General features: G+C 46.4%; 7 protein-coding genes across 9 annotated transcripts; 3 read left to right on the forward strand and 4 right to left on the reverse strand.

Moving 5' to 3' along the window:
* The first annotated feature begins 10 nt into the window (after window positions 1-10).
* Window positions 11-2025, forward strand: LOC108029506 (nuclear pore complex protein Nup50). Its single transcript, XM_017101790.3, has 3 exons — window positions 11-347; window positions 406-1508; window positions 1571-2025. The coding sequence occupies exons 1-3, from the start codon at window positions 122-124 to the stop codon at window positions 1907-1909; spliced, it is 1668 nt and encodes a 555-aa protein (XP_016957279.1). The 5' UTR covers window positions 11-121; the 3' UTR covers window positions 1910-2025.
* Window positions 1936-4457, reverse strand: LOC108029505 (coilin). The gene is made up of 5 exons (XM_017101789.3): window positions 4261-4457; window positions 4120-4205; window positions 2484-4063; window positions 2220-2426; window positions 1936-2162 (listed from the first exon to the last, which is right to left on the reverse strand). Exons 1-5 carry the CDS (start codon window positions 4393-4395, stop codon window positions 2023-2025), a joined length of 2148 nt encoding a protein of 715 aa, XP_016957278.1. The 5' UTR covers window positions 4396-4457; the 3' UTR covers window positions 1936-2022.
* Window positions 4458-4688: 231 nt separating this feature from the next.
* On the forward strand, window positions 4689-6548 carry LOC108029686 (uncharacterized). Its single transcript, XM_017102142.3, has 2 exons — window positions 4689-5382; window positions 5441-6548. Exons 1-2 carry the CDS (start codon window positions 4826-4828, stop codon window positions 5910-5912), a joined length of 1029 nt encoding a protein of 342 aa, XP_016957631.1. The 5' UTR covers window positions 4689-4825; the 3' UTR covers window positions 5913-6548.
* Window positions 6549-6589: 41 nt separating this feature from the next.
* Window positions 6590-7879, reverse strand: LOC108029685 (snRNA-activating protein complex subunit 3). 2 transcript variants are annotated; one of them, XM_050887079.1, is made up of 2 exons: window positions 7043-7879; window positions 6590-6980 (listed from the first exon to the last, which is right to left on the reverse strand). In XM_050887079.1, exons 1-2 carry the CDS (start codon window positions 7877-7879, stop codon window positions 6777-6779), a joined length of 1041 nt encoding a protein of 346 aa, XP_050743036.1. In that variant the 3' UTR covers window positions 6590-6776. The 2 variants fall into 2 exon arrangements, with proteins under 2 accessions (XP_050743036.1, XP_016957628.1); XM_017102139.2 differs by having other exon boundaries at window positions 6590-7879.
* Window positions 7858-9479, reverse strand: LOC108029687 (uncharacterized). Its single transcript, XM_017102143.3, has 3 exons — window positions 9344-9479; window positions 8392-8646; window positions 7858-8321 (listed from the first exon to the last, which is right to left on the reverse strand). The coding sequence occupies exons 2-3, from the start codon at window positions 8455-8457 to the stop codon at window positions 7944-7946; spliced, it is 444 nt and encodes a 147-aa protein (XP_016957632.1). The 5' UTR covers window positions 8458-8646; window positions 9344-9479; the 3' UTR covers window positions 7858-7943.
* A 51-nt stretch (window positions 9480-9530) lies between these two features.
* LOC108029706 (polyadenylate-binding protein 2) lies at window positions 9531-12147 on the forward strand. 2 transcript variants are annotated; one of them, XM_017102177.3, is made up of 5 exons: window positions 9531-9673; window positions 9959-10360; window positions 10705-10838; window positions 10901-10970; window positions 11545-12147. In XM_017102177.3, exons 1-4 carry the CDS (start codon window positions 9575-9577, stop codon window positions 10941-10943), a joined length of 678 nt encoding a protein of 225 aa, XP_016957666.1. In that variant the 5' UTR covers window positions 9531-9574; the 3' UTR covers window positions 10944-10970; window positions 11545-12147. The 2 variants fall into 2 exon arrangements, with proteins under 2 accessions (XP_016957666.1, XP_016957669.1); XM_017102180.3 differs by having other exon boundaries at window positions 10904-10970.
* Window positions 12148-12289: 142 nt separating this feature from the next.
* On the reverse strand, window positions 12290-13022 carry LOC108029707 (general odorant-binding protein 99a). Its single transcript, XM_017102181.3, has 2 exons — window positions 12867-13022; window positions 12290-12809 (listed from the first exon to the last, which is right to left on the reverse strand). Exons 1-2 carry the CDS (start codon window positions 12909-12911, stop codon window positions 12423-12425), a joined length of 432 nt encoding a protein of 143 aa, XP_016957670.1. The 5' UTR covers window positions 12912-13022; the 3' UTR covers window positions 12290-12422.
* Between the last annotated feature and the right edge of the window lie 357 nt (window positions 13023-13379).

A 13379-nucleotide genomic window follows, 5' to 3' on the forward strand; every position in this document is an offset into this window, starting at 1 on the left:
CTGCGCTTGACAACAGAGTGTCCGATAGCACTTATCGACTGGCAGGCAACGCGGTGTGGATTTCGTTCGTTTTTCTGCATTTTCACTGGGATTCGCTTTGAAATTGAATAACTCCATTAAGATGGCTGGCAAGCGACAGGCCACCTCGAACCTGAACCACGACAACTGGGACCAGGAGGAGGAGCCCGAGGAGCGCGGCACCTTCCGCACGGCCAGCGAACAGGAGCTGAAGACACGCGTTATCAAAAAGGCGCGCCGCAAGATTGCCGGTGGATCCTCTGCCGCTGGCGAGGATGGCGCAGAGGTCACGCCGGCGGAGCCCAAGAGCGTGTTTAGCGGATTCGCTGGTGGGTTTTGGATGCATTCTGGATCTACATTACTTTCTCATGCTGCTTTTCCTTTCAGGTTTCGGAAAGCCGGCGGCAAGCACAGCGGCGGCTTCCCCGTTCTCGTTCCTCGCCAGTCTGCCGGCTCCAGCAGCCACCACCAGTAAGGCCTTCTCATCCACTAGCGAGCCTGCTAAGCCCCTGTTCTCCTTCGGAATGAGCTCCAGTGCGGTCGACAAGCCGGCCAGCTCTAGCATTTTTGGCACACCCAGCATCAGCAGCACGGCCCCGTCCTCTTCTACGGCCAAGGAATCAACAAGTACCACCGATGGCGCCAAGTCGACCTCCTCGATTTTTGGCAACATATCAGAGTCGAAAAAGGAAAACAGCGAGCCCAAGACGTCGGTGCTTAGCAGCAGCAGCAAGCCAGCGATCACCGCCTCTACATCCACCTCTGAGAGCTCCGAGTACCGAGAAAGCGTGGCCGAACTAAATCGGGCCGTCATGAAGTTCCTGCAGGAGAACATGGACAAGAGTCCCTATTGTATACTGACGCCAGTGTTTAATAACTACGAGAAACACCTTAAGGAGCTACAGGACGAGGAGAGCGCCAGAACCAACAGCACGAAGACTGCTCCTGCACTGCCGAGTTTTGGAGTACCAACTGCGGTCGTGCCCAGTACATCCTCACCCTCAAAGCCGACTTCCACGTTTTCCTTCGGCAAGCCCAGCACCCCGATAGGCGGCCCCACATCGCCCTTTGCCAAGAAGCCCAATTGCACCGTCACCAGTGGGGGAACGACCACCACATCCACAACTCCGAAGTTCTCCTTCGGCACAGCTGGAGAAGCCAAGGTCGAAGATACCTTTAAGCCCAGCATCTTCAGTTTTGGAGCAAAAGACACTACCGCCAAAAAAGACGAGCCTGTGCTTTCGCCACCCAAGACTAATGGCTTTAGCTTTGGACTAAAGACCAGCAGCGACGAAAAGCCAAGCACCTCGTTATTCGCAGGCTTTGGGAAAGCACCTGAAGTAGGAGGAGGAGATGCCGCAAAGGGATTCTTCTTCAACAGCAGTGCCAAGCCTTTTTCCTTCGGAAACGTTCAGCCGCCAGCAGCAGCTCCATCCAGTGAAGAAGCGGAGGATGAAGAAGACAAGCCGCCAAAAGTGGAGTTCAAACAGGTGAATTGGTTTCAGAGTGTTTTAGCTGATGGAAAGTTAACTTAACTTTCGTCTCCAATCAGGTCGTAGAGGATGATGCTGTGTACTCAAAGAGGTGTAAGGTTTTCATTAAAAAAGACAAGGACTTTGGCGACCGCGGCGTGGGCACGTTGTACTTGAAACCAGTCAAGGACTCTGAGAAGACCCAACTCCTAGTGCGCGCTGATACCAATCTGGGCAATATCCTCGTCAACCTCATTCTAAGCGAGGGAATACCCTGCCAGCGCATGGGCAAGAACAACGTAATGATGGTCTGCGTGCCCACTCCAGATGACAGCAAGGCCACTTCGCTGCTTCTGCGCGTAAAGACCGGAGACGAGGCAGACGACTTACTGAAGAAGATCAAGGAGCACATCAAGTAGAGATAGACAGCTAAAACATAAATTCGTACATCTAAATGTTGTTTAATCGTTTATACTTTAAATAATATACAAATACGAACACCTGGAAATAGAACACAATAATGTATACATAATCATTCGATTGTGGCTACAATGATTTTTGCCTCTAGCATGTCTCTAAGATGAACACTTAAAGAACCCACTACTTCAGAAGATTCGTCTAAGCCCTTCATACAATATTGGTTTAATATACGTCCGATTCCGGGGGGGCAGGCTGAAAACGATTTGCATGTTACGGTTGGATTTGCTGGCCGTAGCTATGGTGACTTACTGATAGTTTCCACTGTAACGACTTTGGTACGGCGGTTGACGTAGGTGCAGTTTCCGGCGATAAACTCGGTTGTTCCTGAGCTTTCGTTTCCCTTGATTTTCTGCAGTTTAAACATAACCGTATCGCCTCTGGTTGGCAGGCTATTTAAAGGATTTGCACTCTGCAGCAGGTCCTTAATGATGTCTAAGGTGTCTTTATCTTTCGGGACTACAAAGTGAATTATTTGTATATATAATTACTGATTAAATAATTTAGTTGTCTTACTCGGAACTGACTCCACTTCTGAATCTGAGTCTGAAATATCCATATTAGAGTCATCTACAACCATCACATCGTCATCGGAATCGGACTCTAAACTTTCAGCACAAATGCGTACTGGTGGGTATTTTATATCATCGGGTTGGACTATATTTGTAATCTCTGATATCTCCTCTTCGTCTGCCAAAGTTTTTTCGTCTTTGGTTGTTTCTGCTAGACGAGCTTCATTGAGTTCAGTAGTGTCGTCCGGTAGAATGGATTCGACTTTAGTAGATTCGTCAGGTTGAGTTGGCTCAGCTTCGCTGGTTTCGCCCGGAAGGGTTACTTCAGCTTCAGTCGAATTGCCTGCAAAAGCTGGTTCAACTTCAGTCGAATTGCCTGCAAAAGCTGGTTCAACTTCAGTCGAATTGCCTGCAAAAGCTGGTTCAATTTCAGTCGAATTTCCTGCTAAAGCGGATTTGGCTTCTATTGAGTCCTCTGGAATGGTAGTTTCCGCCTCAAACGTGTCGTCGGGCAAAGTTGTTTCCATTTCAGATGTGTCTTTGGGCAGGGTTGCTTCACCAGTCGTTTCCTCTGGAAGAGTCTCTTTAGCTTCAATATGTAGGGATGCGAGGCGTATTTTTTCTGTCGAATCATCATCTTCTAAGGTCTTAGATTCCAAGGTTGATGATTCTTTGCCATTGACTGCCATTTGGTTTAAGTCAATGGGTTTAAGTAATATATTTTCTAAAATTTTAACATCGGTTTTTTTTTTTGGAAATTCGAATACGCGTGGAATATTGGGGTCTAGCTCTAAGAGAGGGCAATAAAATCTAACCGTTGGACGAGAATGGGCCTCCGTTAGCTCCGCAGTATTGACCGAAGTCTCCGACTGTTTCGAAGAGTTCTTGTTTTTGGAACGTTTTCGCTTTTTGGGGGTCTGCTTCTTCTGATCCACATCTTTTAAATGGGATGTTTCCGACGTAATTTCAGGAAATCCTGAGAGGGTCTTTTCGTTGGAAAGTTCACGAGTGGAAACAGATGCTTCCTCCTCTTCGGCTTTCTCCAGCTCCATGTCGGTGGATTTGTCTGTCTCAAACGCAGGCGATTTCGGGTGACTCTTCTTGTTTGAGATCTTTATCTCCAGGTGAGTGCAACTGGATTTACTCGAAGGAGCGGGCGTCCCTTCCTCTTGCAGCGCAGCTGGCAAGTGAAGTGTTGGCGAAGGATCTTCAGACGCTTTATCGTGGTTCTTGTTTCTGAAACGCTTTTTCTTATTCACTCCCTGGTCCTCCTCAGTGGCATATGAAATTGTATGAGCTTCAGGCGTCTTTTTGTTTTGGTCTTTCTTATTGGATCGCTTTGACTCCACCAAAGATCCAGGAGTCTCGATTGCTTGCTCCTCCGCTTTTAGAAGAGATGTTTCTGCCGCAGTTTCAATCCATTTCTTGTCGCCTTGATTTTTCGAACGCTTTGATGGGCGGAGGGGAGTAGAGGCATCTAGGTGAAAGCCTTCTTCGGCGGAGCGATTCTTGCGCTTTTTGCTGGGTTTCACAGGAGCAGGACTTACGAAGGAGACCCTGTCATGATTAGCGAACCGAAAGGCCCTGAAAGAAATGAAATCGTTGACTTTTTCGCCTGGAATAGGAGTTAGTTCACCCACTTTAGTCCCTCGGCGGATTTAAGTACTTTTATTGATTCCCTCGGGGGCAGAAAACACCCGTCTGTGGTCAGTAGGCTAATGTCCTTCTGCAGGAGACAATCTTATTTATATTACAATCGTACATTTTCTTTGACCACATACCAAACTGAAGAGGTTTTGAATATGATCCTGAACGTCCTTGATGTTTTGCCATGTTGCATCGATGAAAACCAACGACTGCCGGCGTTCGTCCTTGAAAAAGTTGGACAAGTCCACCTTCATGCTAGAGTGGTGCATGATCCTGCAAGGCACTTATTTACAACAAATTCCCCAACTAAAAATGCTCCTTCTAGCCTAGGGGTGGGATTAAACTCGATTTCGCTAACTTTCAATCGATATTTTTATTTTTCTTAACTCACAAATATATTTCTTATTTTATTGTTAGGAGCAGGACGAAACATTACAACAATGGGGAGCTACCTTAAGGTAATGAATAATTGAAAAATAAAATCCTGCATAAGAGATCAAAACATTCAAACAGCCCATTATGTTATCGATAGCAACGAGGTACATATGCACGACCGATAACGATAAGGCACTTCTTGTGTACTCTACCAACGAAAACAAAGTTCTTATCAATGCAGTTATGCATTAATCACGACTCCGAATTAGATCAATGATGTGATTCCGCCACGAGAACGCCGTTTCGTTCCGATCCCACTCCAAAATGAGCCACGGCGACCAGAGTCACAGCCACAGTAGCCAGCGGAGCCAGGAGCGCGCTGGAGGAGGTGACTCCAGCAAGGACAGGGAGAAGGAAAAAAGGGGCTGGTTCCACTCTCTGACCAGGCGCAAGAAGTCCGACTCGGCGCTGGTTGTGTCCGCATCCGCGTCCAGCAGTGGGTCCCAGAACAACAACAACGAGGTGTGCGTCCTTGAGACAGCGGACTCTTCCATGGCCAGCTGCAGCAATGGGGGTATGAGCACGGGAACCCTGCGCAGGAGGCGCGACAAAGACAAGGACAAGCGGAACGTGTTTGCCCGACTCCGCAGAAAGGTGGGCCAGGGACTCAGCTCGCTGCGCAACTGGCACTCAATGGGCGACTGCGACGACGGTGGGACAACGGATGCCACCTACGAGTTCCTCACGCCGGCCATCTGCCCTGAACCCACGCTGCCATTCACGCACGACTATTTGCGCTTCATCCGGAAGAAGTGGCTGGAGCGTGAGGACGCCCACTTGCCCAACCAGGTCATGTACAAGGCCTGCTCCGAGATGATCAAGTAAGCGCCGTGTTTTTCGAACGCTCAACGGTCGGTGACTCATTTTCTTTGTTTTCAGCCAAGTTTGGTACTGGGGCGAGATCTCCAGGCGCGATTCGCAGCGTCAGTTGAGTGACAAACCGACTGGGTCGTTCCTGGTCCGCGACTCGGAGACCAGCGGATCCCAGTTCACACTGAGCTTCCGGATCGTAAACGTAACGCTGCACTATCGGCTGGAGTTTAGAGAGGATTTTTGGCACTTCGAGGAACTCAAGTACGAGTCGATTGTAGAGATGATTGAGGACATCTTGCATCGCTGCACCAACGACAACTTTGTGTGCTTCGTGAAGGTCCCCAACGAGATGCAGCCGCCGTTTCCGGTGATTCTTAAGTACCCGCTGAGCCGGTACGCCAACATGCCCAAGCTGCAGGACCTGTGCCGCCGCGTCCTGCAGCGCCAGATGTCGCGCGAGCAGCTGGCCAAATTGCCAGTGCCGGCGCAGATGCTGGAGTACTTGTCGGTGGAACGGGAGCTGGTGTTCCAGAGTTAGGCGCCCGCCTTCCGCCGCCGAGCACCCGCTGGTCAAAGCTTTAACACGGAAGTAAACGCGAGCGCGTACACCAAAGAGATCCGGGCAAATCGAATCCCAGCCTGCAGGTACTCGTAATGATATTTGTTGGTCGGATTGGCAATATGTTTTTGATGCATTTCTACGCCCCAGTAACTAAGCGCACAATCTCTTACCACGTGCACGCCGGAGTCCCAGTGCGCCCATTTTTACTGTATTGTACTGCTAAGTACCACTAGTACTAGTACTTTGTCTAGGATAAAAATCTGTTATTGGCCATAATTAGTCTATTGGTTTGTTTTCCATGGGTCTTGGTCAAGTCTAAACTCTACACGCAGTGCGCGAGTCCTCACATTTTTGTAAAAATCGAACTATTGCATATATATATGTATTAACGTTAGTCTTAAGCCAGATGTATTGTACTATTTACGTTGTTTGCATTTTTGTATTCCTAACTTGGACACTAACATTTTGCTAATCTAGATTGCATGGAATTTAGGCAGCTTTACGGCAATCGAATCTGTTCAATGCCAATTACTCTTGTTGCAATGTGTATGTATTTTATTTAAATCTATCTACGAATATTTTAAAAGAATAAAATATCAATCAACTCATTGAGCGGTCTTGCAGTCAATGAAGTTCGCAAATAACTTATAAAATAGGCGGTGTTTACTCTTTTTATTTATTCTTATTATCAAACAAATATTTGGTAAAGCTTGTTTTATTTGTAAAACTTAAACCAATTCTGGGAAATTATACATGACTTGCTCATAAAGACGGAAATTTCCATGAAGTTCCAAATTCCAGTTCCAGATTTATTCATCTAGTACGACCACCTCGCCTTCCTTACGCTCCTCTTCCTCGTCCTCCGCGTGGTCGTATATGCGATAGGCCTTGAACTGACCCACCTTCACACCATCTACGTAGAAGAAACTGAGGAAGCAACTGCGGCACAGGTAGGAGGGGTCGTGCAGCTGTCGTCGGGACTGTTCTACAATGAAGCTGTAGCTGCGAATGCCGCACATGTAGCATGTTCTGCGATTGAAGGTGCTAAAGGCGTGAGGATAAGGATAAAGGCTACGATCTGGGCGTTTACTACGCGGCGTTAGTACCTCGATCTGTGAGATGACGAACAGGTGCTCGCAATTGCCGTGGTGCAGGTAGTGCAGCGGCGATCCCGGACTGACGGTTAGGTCGATGAATCGTTTGCCCTCCATATTCTCCACTTTCAGCGATTCTCCATTCACTCCGTTCGCTCTCGTTGCCCACTTCAATACGGTTTGCGAATAGTCGGGATTATTCGGATTTCGTTTATCGTTGTAAAACGTGTCGTTGATGAAGAAGTATCCAGGATTTGTGTCGATAGCGGGCAACGGAGCATCCGGTTCGTGGCTTATGTCCACAAAGCGTTTGCCACGACAAACGCAACTGATCTTGTCACGCAACTCGGTCAGATAGTTGCTGCCCAGGCAGACGTACTCCTCGGCGAACACGGGGATCTCCACCTTGAATCCTCTGTGGTAGGCCCTTGGTGGTCGGTAGATACGTACGGTTAGCTCCAGCTCGCAGGCATCCAGCTGGAGATCGGAGCAGTCCCTCGGCGGTGGATTCAGCTTGTGCGTGTACTGGGTGCGGCCAAAGGCGCACTTGCGTGACTTAGCCTTGTGCTGGGTCAGGGCCAAAAAAGTGGAAGGTACATGCTGATCTCTTGAGGGCTGGACAAAGTTTGGACGAAGCTGGTCGGTGCCGGGCTGGAAGACTGCAATCGAGCTGTCATCTGGGGACTCTATCAAGTCCAGGGAACAGCTATCACCCACGTCAACGAGCACGGGGTTAGTTTGCAGGAAGAAGGGCTCATCGTCAGGGGCTCCGGATAGTTTTGTCTGATACTCTGCAAGGAAACCTCGAAGGTTTAAAGCGGATTCCGTCACCGTATTTGGTCTCTCCATGATGTGGGGAGTGATTTTATTGAGTATCGAAATTCTTTTGCCGATTTCATTCAGTTCACTCTACTTAATGCTCCTCCCCGAACTTGTTGATCGCCTCCTTATAAGTAATATTCAACTTTAACGACTCCGGCTTGGCCTCCGCCTGTTCGTCCTCCTCAGCCTTGCTCGACTTTTCGGCCTCCTGGTGCAAGTTGTCGACGTAGACTCGCTCGAAGGATATCACCTTGGTGGACTTGTCCACGTACTGGTACCGCTGGCGGCACACTGACTCGAACAGCGGATCGCTGGCCAGATTGTCCTTCTCCTTCTCGAAGAACACGTTAGTTCCCACGGAATGCTCGTAGCGTCCTCGGTAGATACTACCATTCACCTCCGCCATGGGCGCATCGCTCTCGATTCCAATGACCTTGATGGCAGCGTCCTCGTGGTTGAGCTGGAACGGCTTCAAGTAAATAAAAACAAATTCATAATAGTTATTCGGAATTACAGCTAGCAAGTAGTAGTGCCAGCACCTGAACGTGGTTTTTGAAATCCCCGAAAACCAGGTACTCCGTCTCCTCGTACTCAGAATCGGACATGCTCCTCCTGGTTATACGCCGTGTTTAGACTTAATATCGCGTAAAGTGTGTTCACAAGGCTTGCACATAAACTGCTCCAAAATGAAGGGCTTGTTCACACTTGTGCCGCAGCAGCAGCAGCATTGAAAAGGACACGAAAATGTCGTGATGTGGCGCAACACATACATAGATTGTAACCTTCCTGTTTCTCTGTAATCATGCAGACGTTTGGTTTTTTAAACAGTTCCTCTTTGTGTACCCTTGCGTCTTTTAAAAAAATACTTAAAATGGTTTACTATTGAAATTGAAAAATTTAATCATGCTTAAGGTCAATTTATCATTCGTAAGTTAAACTTTAAATAGGTTTTTCACCCACTTATTTTGCCTAAAACTTTAAAATATTCTTATATAAACAGTTTTTTGTAAATAGAAGCGCTTGTTTGTGCACTGATCTACTCGATTTTATTGGTTGCGATGCTTAAGAACACAGTTCAGTTCTAGCCACCGTAAGTTATCGATAGCACGACATCAACTTCAAAAAGCATATCGAGGCGAAAACTGTACCGAACTATCATCCCTAGAAACGAGGCGAATACAAATCTGTTAAAAAATTTACGTGCGTTCTCGTTTTTTGTAAATATTAGTCTATAATAAACACTAAAAGTAAATGCCGTCGTGGTCTGGCCTGCAATCACACCACTAAGGCTACGAAAAGTTGGACTTTCCACCGGAAAAAGAAGGATTGAGAATACGTGTTTTCCACGACGCAGCGGCCATTTTGGGCGAACTCAACGTCAGCAGAGCGAGCACCCTCTTTGTACATATTTTTATCGTAAGCATAGTGGGTTAAATGGAATGTAGGCAAACGTGAATTTGAACCCTAGTCTATAGGCTTTTCCCAACCAACCTCATATCACTTCGATTGAGTAGAATGCCAATATTTTCACTGCATTTGCATGCCGCCCCTCTTCGGTCGCTCTCTTCACGTCTTCAACTCTCTTTGTGCTCACTTTCGCCGCCCTTTTTTCATTGACAGCTACGATAACTGCCGTTCTTCGGACCCACGCCGAAAGCTTGCGCGCCATCAAAACCGAGCTTTCGCAGCCGACGCAAACGTAAACAAAACCAAACAGATACCATGGCCGACGAGGATATCACACTGAACGAGGACCAGCTCTTGGAGTCGTTGGAGGAGACGAACGGCGAGCAGGAGACTGAAATTAACACAGAGAACGAGGTGAGTTGAGAGGGCCAGTCGGCGATGCAGGGCGATGCGATGCGCTGGCCATGGCCAAAAACCAGTTTCTGGCCTCCCTGCGAAAGCCCGCCGAATTCCCTGGAAAAGCTCGCCGAGCTTTTGGGGGATATACAAAGGCGAAAGCCGCAGCAATGGCTGCCATTTTCAAAGCGTCGCTTCGCATCACCACTCCACTGTCATTGTCCATTGTCTGCCGTGTTCCTTGGACGTTTACCCACTAATACGATCCGAATTCCTTTCAATCCGATCTTTCCGCGACGCCAGGAGGAGGGCAGCATGCAAATCGACCCCGAACTGGAGGCCATCAAGGCGCGCGTCAAGGAGATGGAGGAGGAGGCCGAGAAGATCAAGCAGATGCAGTCGGAGGTGGACAAACAAATGGCCGGTGGGTCGACCACCGGCTTGGCCACCGTGCCGCTCTCCCTCGAGGAGAAGCAGGAGATCGACACGCGGTCCGTCTACGTGGGCAATGTGGACTATGGCGCATCGGCCGAGGAACTGGAGGCCCACTTCCACGGCTGCGGTACCATCAACCGCGTCACCATACTCTGCAACAAGGCGGACGGTCACCCAAAGGGATTTGCATACATCGAGTTCGGGTCGAAGGAGTTCGTCGAGACGGCCCTGGCCATGAACGAAACCCTCTTCCGAGGTCGTCAAATAAAGGTGCATATCAAGAGCAGACTGTCATATACCCGCTACTTATAGGGTTAAAGGATGGGTTTCACTTTTACTTTTTTAACTTTGAATACCAATAGTACCTAGGGTTTTAGCCCTTATGTGTATAATCAAGATGTTCGGATCTGAAGCTAGATAATTTTAATGTTCTTTTGGCACCAACATTTTTCGATTTTGCTTTAAAAAGAACCCAGAAACATTACCACGTTTTTGAAAGTAGGGTTTATATAAGTATAACCCCTAAAAGTAGTGGATAATTGACAGGGTGCTGACTAATGAAATACATTTTCTTTATGGACAATATTCTAATCCATGATTGCTTTGAACTTCAGGTGATGTCGAAGCGCACTAACCGCCCTGGCCTGTCAACCACAAATCGGTTTGCACGCGGCAGCTTCCGGGGGCGAGGAGCCCGTGTCTCCCGGGCGTGCTGTCACTCCACCTTCCGAGGCGCCCGACGCGCTATGTAAGTGGGCAGTGGCTAATCCCGATTGGATTCAGCTAATCCCGGTCTGTCTTTCGTTTCAGAAGGGGTTACCGTGGTCGCGCCAATTACTACGCTCCATACTGATTATTGTTTTAATAAAACCTTAGTAAGGTAAGCTCACAATTTTGAACTCATCTCCTAAATACCCAAACGAACGAGACTGCTTGCTATCTACCTGAACTGGTTATTGTTTTCGAGGTTTGGTTTACGGGGTTGAGTTCCTCTTTCTGCATAATTACTATGTAGATTAAGGAATTCCTTTAAGAAAAAGTAATAACTAGGCAACCAAATAAATAAAATAGGATTAAATTAGCTTTTTTTAAAGAAATTTTTACTGAGATATTTTAAAAGTTGTTGTGGTGGTTCTGGTTTTATAACACTTTTATTTGCTCTCCATTTTAAATCATTTGTACTCCCTGGCAAGTGTTTCTCAAATTTGAAAGCAATAAATACTCAACATCGAAGTAATATTATCAGCTAGTTTAGGAATTTATACTCTTGGGGGTAGCTATATAGTTTGTTAATGGGGTATCTAATATATATTAAGCGAGTTCCATGACTGACTGACTTTCAATCCCTTTCAAGTGAATGCCTTGTATTCATCCGCATCGTTTTGGGACGAATAATAACGCCTTCATTTAATTTACCGACACTCTTCTTTAATACAATAAATATTTGATTTCAGATTTTTTTAAAATATTATTTCAAAAAACATTATTTTATTGCCAAACTTCTTTGCTAAATAAAACAAAAAAGAGAAAACATTCACAAGAGAAAGCGCCAGAAAAAATATCGTTTCAATAAGAATACATCCCCAGCAAGAAAAGAGGCGAAAAAGAAGAGACTTCGATAAGAATAAAAATCAACATGGAAAAACGAATATCTTGACTTGGCTATAATGTTTTTTGAAGCACCCAACACCAAACACCCCTTTTTCACACATTTTAAGTTTCAAATAAAAAATCAAAAAAGAATATGAAAAACAAGAAGTTGATTAAGAAAAACAAAAAAATATATATCAATAAATATATATAAAAGAAACGCAAAAGAAAACCACAAACCATAATAAAAGAAGTTAAAAGATGGCAAAATCAAGTAAAAGAAGGAAGAAAATAATAAAAAAAAAAAATCAAAAGAACACAAGACTCTTGGGAAAGAAGTAAATCAACAAAATAGATAAAAAATTGCGTAATTTATATATTCAAAAAAATATATGAGTAAAGAAAAGAACTTGAATTTTACTGAACTGAAAAAGATGATGACAAATATAATCGAATTAAACAAGCTATCAATGCCTTTCCTTTGGGCGGGACAAGGTTTTTGGGATTGAGGATACGACGTCAATCTGCCCCACGGATGAAGACACATTTCCAGCCCTGCAGATCTATAAATATGCGTGTGTGGCAGCGAAATAAAGAGAACGATCTTCCTTCAAGCACTATTATATGGTTTTATTTCAATTGTAGGATTGCAGAGCCTGAGCGGAGTTCAACTGGAAAGTTCCGCATCGTTGGCGATTTGTTCTTGCGGTTCTAGAATTGACGTGAAACAGCGCGGCACATCCTAGTTCTTCTGGACGGCAGCCTGCACCAAGGGCAGGTTCTTGCCCAGGAAGCACTTGAATCCACGGAAGGCCCAGACGTTGGCGGGCGACTTCTGCTCGTTCTTGTCGGCGCACTTCTCGATGTCGGCCTTCAGCGCGACCTTGTCCTCTTTGCCCTGGCCCAACTGGGCCACCAGGTGGTCCACCTTGAAGCCCTTGGTCGCATCGAACAGGTCGAACTTGACGAAGATGCACTGAATGTAGTTCCGGGTGATGTCATCGTCGGGATAGTCGAAGGTCTTGTACTTGGCGATCAGGGCCTCGGTCACCTTGCTGCTGGCGGCGCACTCCTTGCGCGCGTTCTGCAGATCCTCGGCGGTACGGACCTTGTACTCGGCGGCGGAGGCCTGCCGGGAACGAGGAGATTAGTGGCTGCAATCAAGTTCCGCATAGTTGAAACTCACCAGTCCCAGGAGGGCGCACAACAGGATGGCAACAGCGTTCTTCATACTGGAATCGTTTTGTTTTTGCTTTCTGAGAGGGTTGCTCGGGAAGTGATTGCTCGATGGAAACTGTTGGCTGTGGCCTGGGCTGCTCCCGCTTTTATACCTTCGAGCAGTGCTCCATATGGGTATGTCGCACTCAATTGTGGGGCGATTTTGAGTGTCGCTCAATTGTGTTGCACTCGCCGGCCGTTGGCTGTAATTTAAATCTTATTATGGAATTTTTTGATGATCTCGAGGTTGCTGAGATTATCAAGTAATAGGTAGAACTTTATTCTTTGGTCTACTCCCTTGTCAGTGAAAAATAATTATCTTGTTCATTTTCTTTTGAAATTCTTTTGTTTTTAATAGAAAGTTTTTCTTATAATTTTCTTAATCTTCTACCTTTTCTGTTAGTTTAATTACAAATAATGTGCATCGTTTTGTACCCATGAGGTATACATATTCTTAATAAGCAGTAGGATAGATCTAGTC

The sequence above is a fragment of the Drosophila biarmipes genome, chromosome 2R (genome assembly GCF_025231255.1).
Source record: "Drosophila biarmipes strain raj3 chromosome 2R, RU_DBia_V1.1, whole genome shotgun sequence".
Lineage (NCBI taxonomy): Eukaryota > Metazoa > Arthropoda > Insecta > Diptera > Drosophilidae > Drosophila > Drosophila biarmipes.

What these genes read in the sequence shown, in the direction of transcription:
- LOC108029685 (XM_017102139.2), bottom strand. Translation starts at nt 7,879, where the DNA reads ATGGAGAGACCAAATACGGTGACGGAATCCGCTTTAAACCTTCGAGGT.
- LOC108029686 (XM_017102142.3), top strand. Translation starts at nt 4,826, where the DNA reads ATGAGCCACGGCGACCAGAGTCACAGCCACAGTAGCCAGCGGAGCCAG. An exon ending in GCCTGCTCCGAGATGATCAA is followed by an intron (nt 5,383 to 5,440) that starts GTAAGCGCCGTG and finishes CTTTGTTTTCAG; the next exon opens with CCAAGTTTGGTACTGGGGCG.
- LOC108029707 (XM_017102181.3), bottom strand. Translation starts at nt 12,911, where the DNA reads ATGAAGAACGCTGTTGCCATCCTGTTGTGCGCCCTCCTGGGACTG. An exon ending in TGTGCGCCCTCCTGGGACTG is followed by an intron (nt 12,810 to 12,866) that starts GTGAGTTTCAAC and finishes CGTTCCCGGCAG; the next exon opens with GCCTCCGCCGCCGAGTACAA.
- LOC108029505 (XM_017101789.3), bottom strand. Translation starts at nt 4,395, where the DNA reads ATGCACCACTCTAGCATGAAGGTGGACTTGTCCAACTTTTTCAAGGAC. An exon ending in TTCAAAACCTCTTCAGTTTG is followed by an intron (nt 4,206 to 4,260) that starts GTATGTGGTCAA and finishes TGTCTCCTGCAG; the next exon opens with AAGGACATTAGCCTACTGAC. An exon ending in AAATCCGCCGAGGGACTAAA is followed by an intron (nt 4,064 to 4,119) that starts GTGGGTGAACTA and finishes CATTTCTTTCAG; the next exon opens with GGCCTTTCGGTTCGCTAATC.
- LOC108029706 (XM_017102177.3), top strand. Translation starts at nt 9,575, where the DNA reads ATGGCCGACGAGGATATCACACTGAACGAGGACCAGCTCTTGGAGTCG. An exon ending in AAATTAACACAGAGAACGAG is followed by an intron (nt 9,674 to 9,958) that starts GTGAGTTGAGAG and finishes CCGCGACGCCAG; the next exon opens with GAGGAGGGCAGCATGCAAAT. An exon ending in CGAGGCGCCCGACGCGCTAT is followed by an intron (nt 10,839 to 10,900) that starts GTAAGTGGGCAG and finishes CTTTCGTTTCAG; the next exon opens with AAGGGGTTACCGTGGTCGCG.
- LOC108029687 (XM_017102143.3), bottom strand. Translation starts at nt 8,457, where the DNA reads ATGTCCGATTCTGAGTACGAGGAGACGGAGTACCTGGTTTTCGGGGAT. An exon ending in ATTTCAAAAACCACGTTCAG is followed by an intron (nt 8,322 to 8,391) that starts GTGCTGGCACTA and finishes ATTTACTTGAAG; the next exon opens with CCGTTCCAGCTCAACCACGA.
- LOC108029506 (XM_017101790.3), top strand. Translation starts at nt 122, where the DNA reads ATGGCTGGCAAGCGACAGGCCACCTCGAACCTGAACCACGACAACTGG. An exon ending in CGTGTTTAGCGGATTCGCTG is followed by an intron (nt 348 to 405) that starts GTGGGTTTTGGA and finishes TTTTCCTTTCAG; the next exon opens with GTTTCGGAAAGCCGGCGGCA. An exon ending in CAAAAGTGGAGTTCAAACAG is followed by an intron (nt 1,509 to 1,570) that starts GTGAATTGGTTT and finishes GTCTCCAATCAG; the next exon opens with GTCGTAGAGGATGATGCTGT.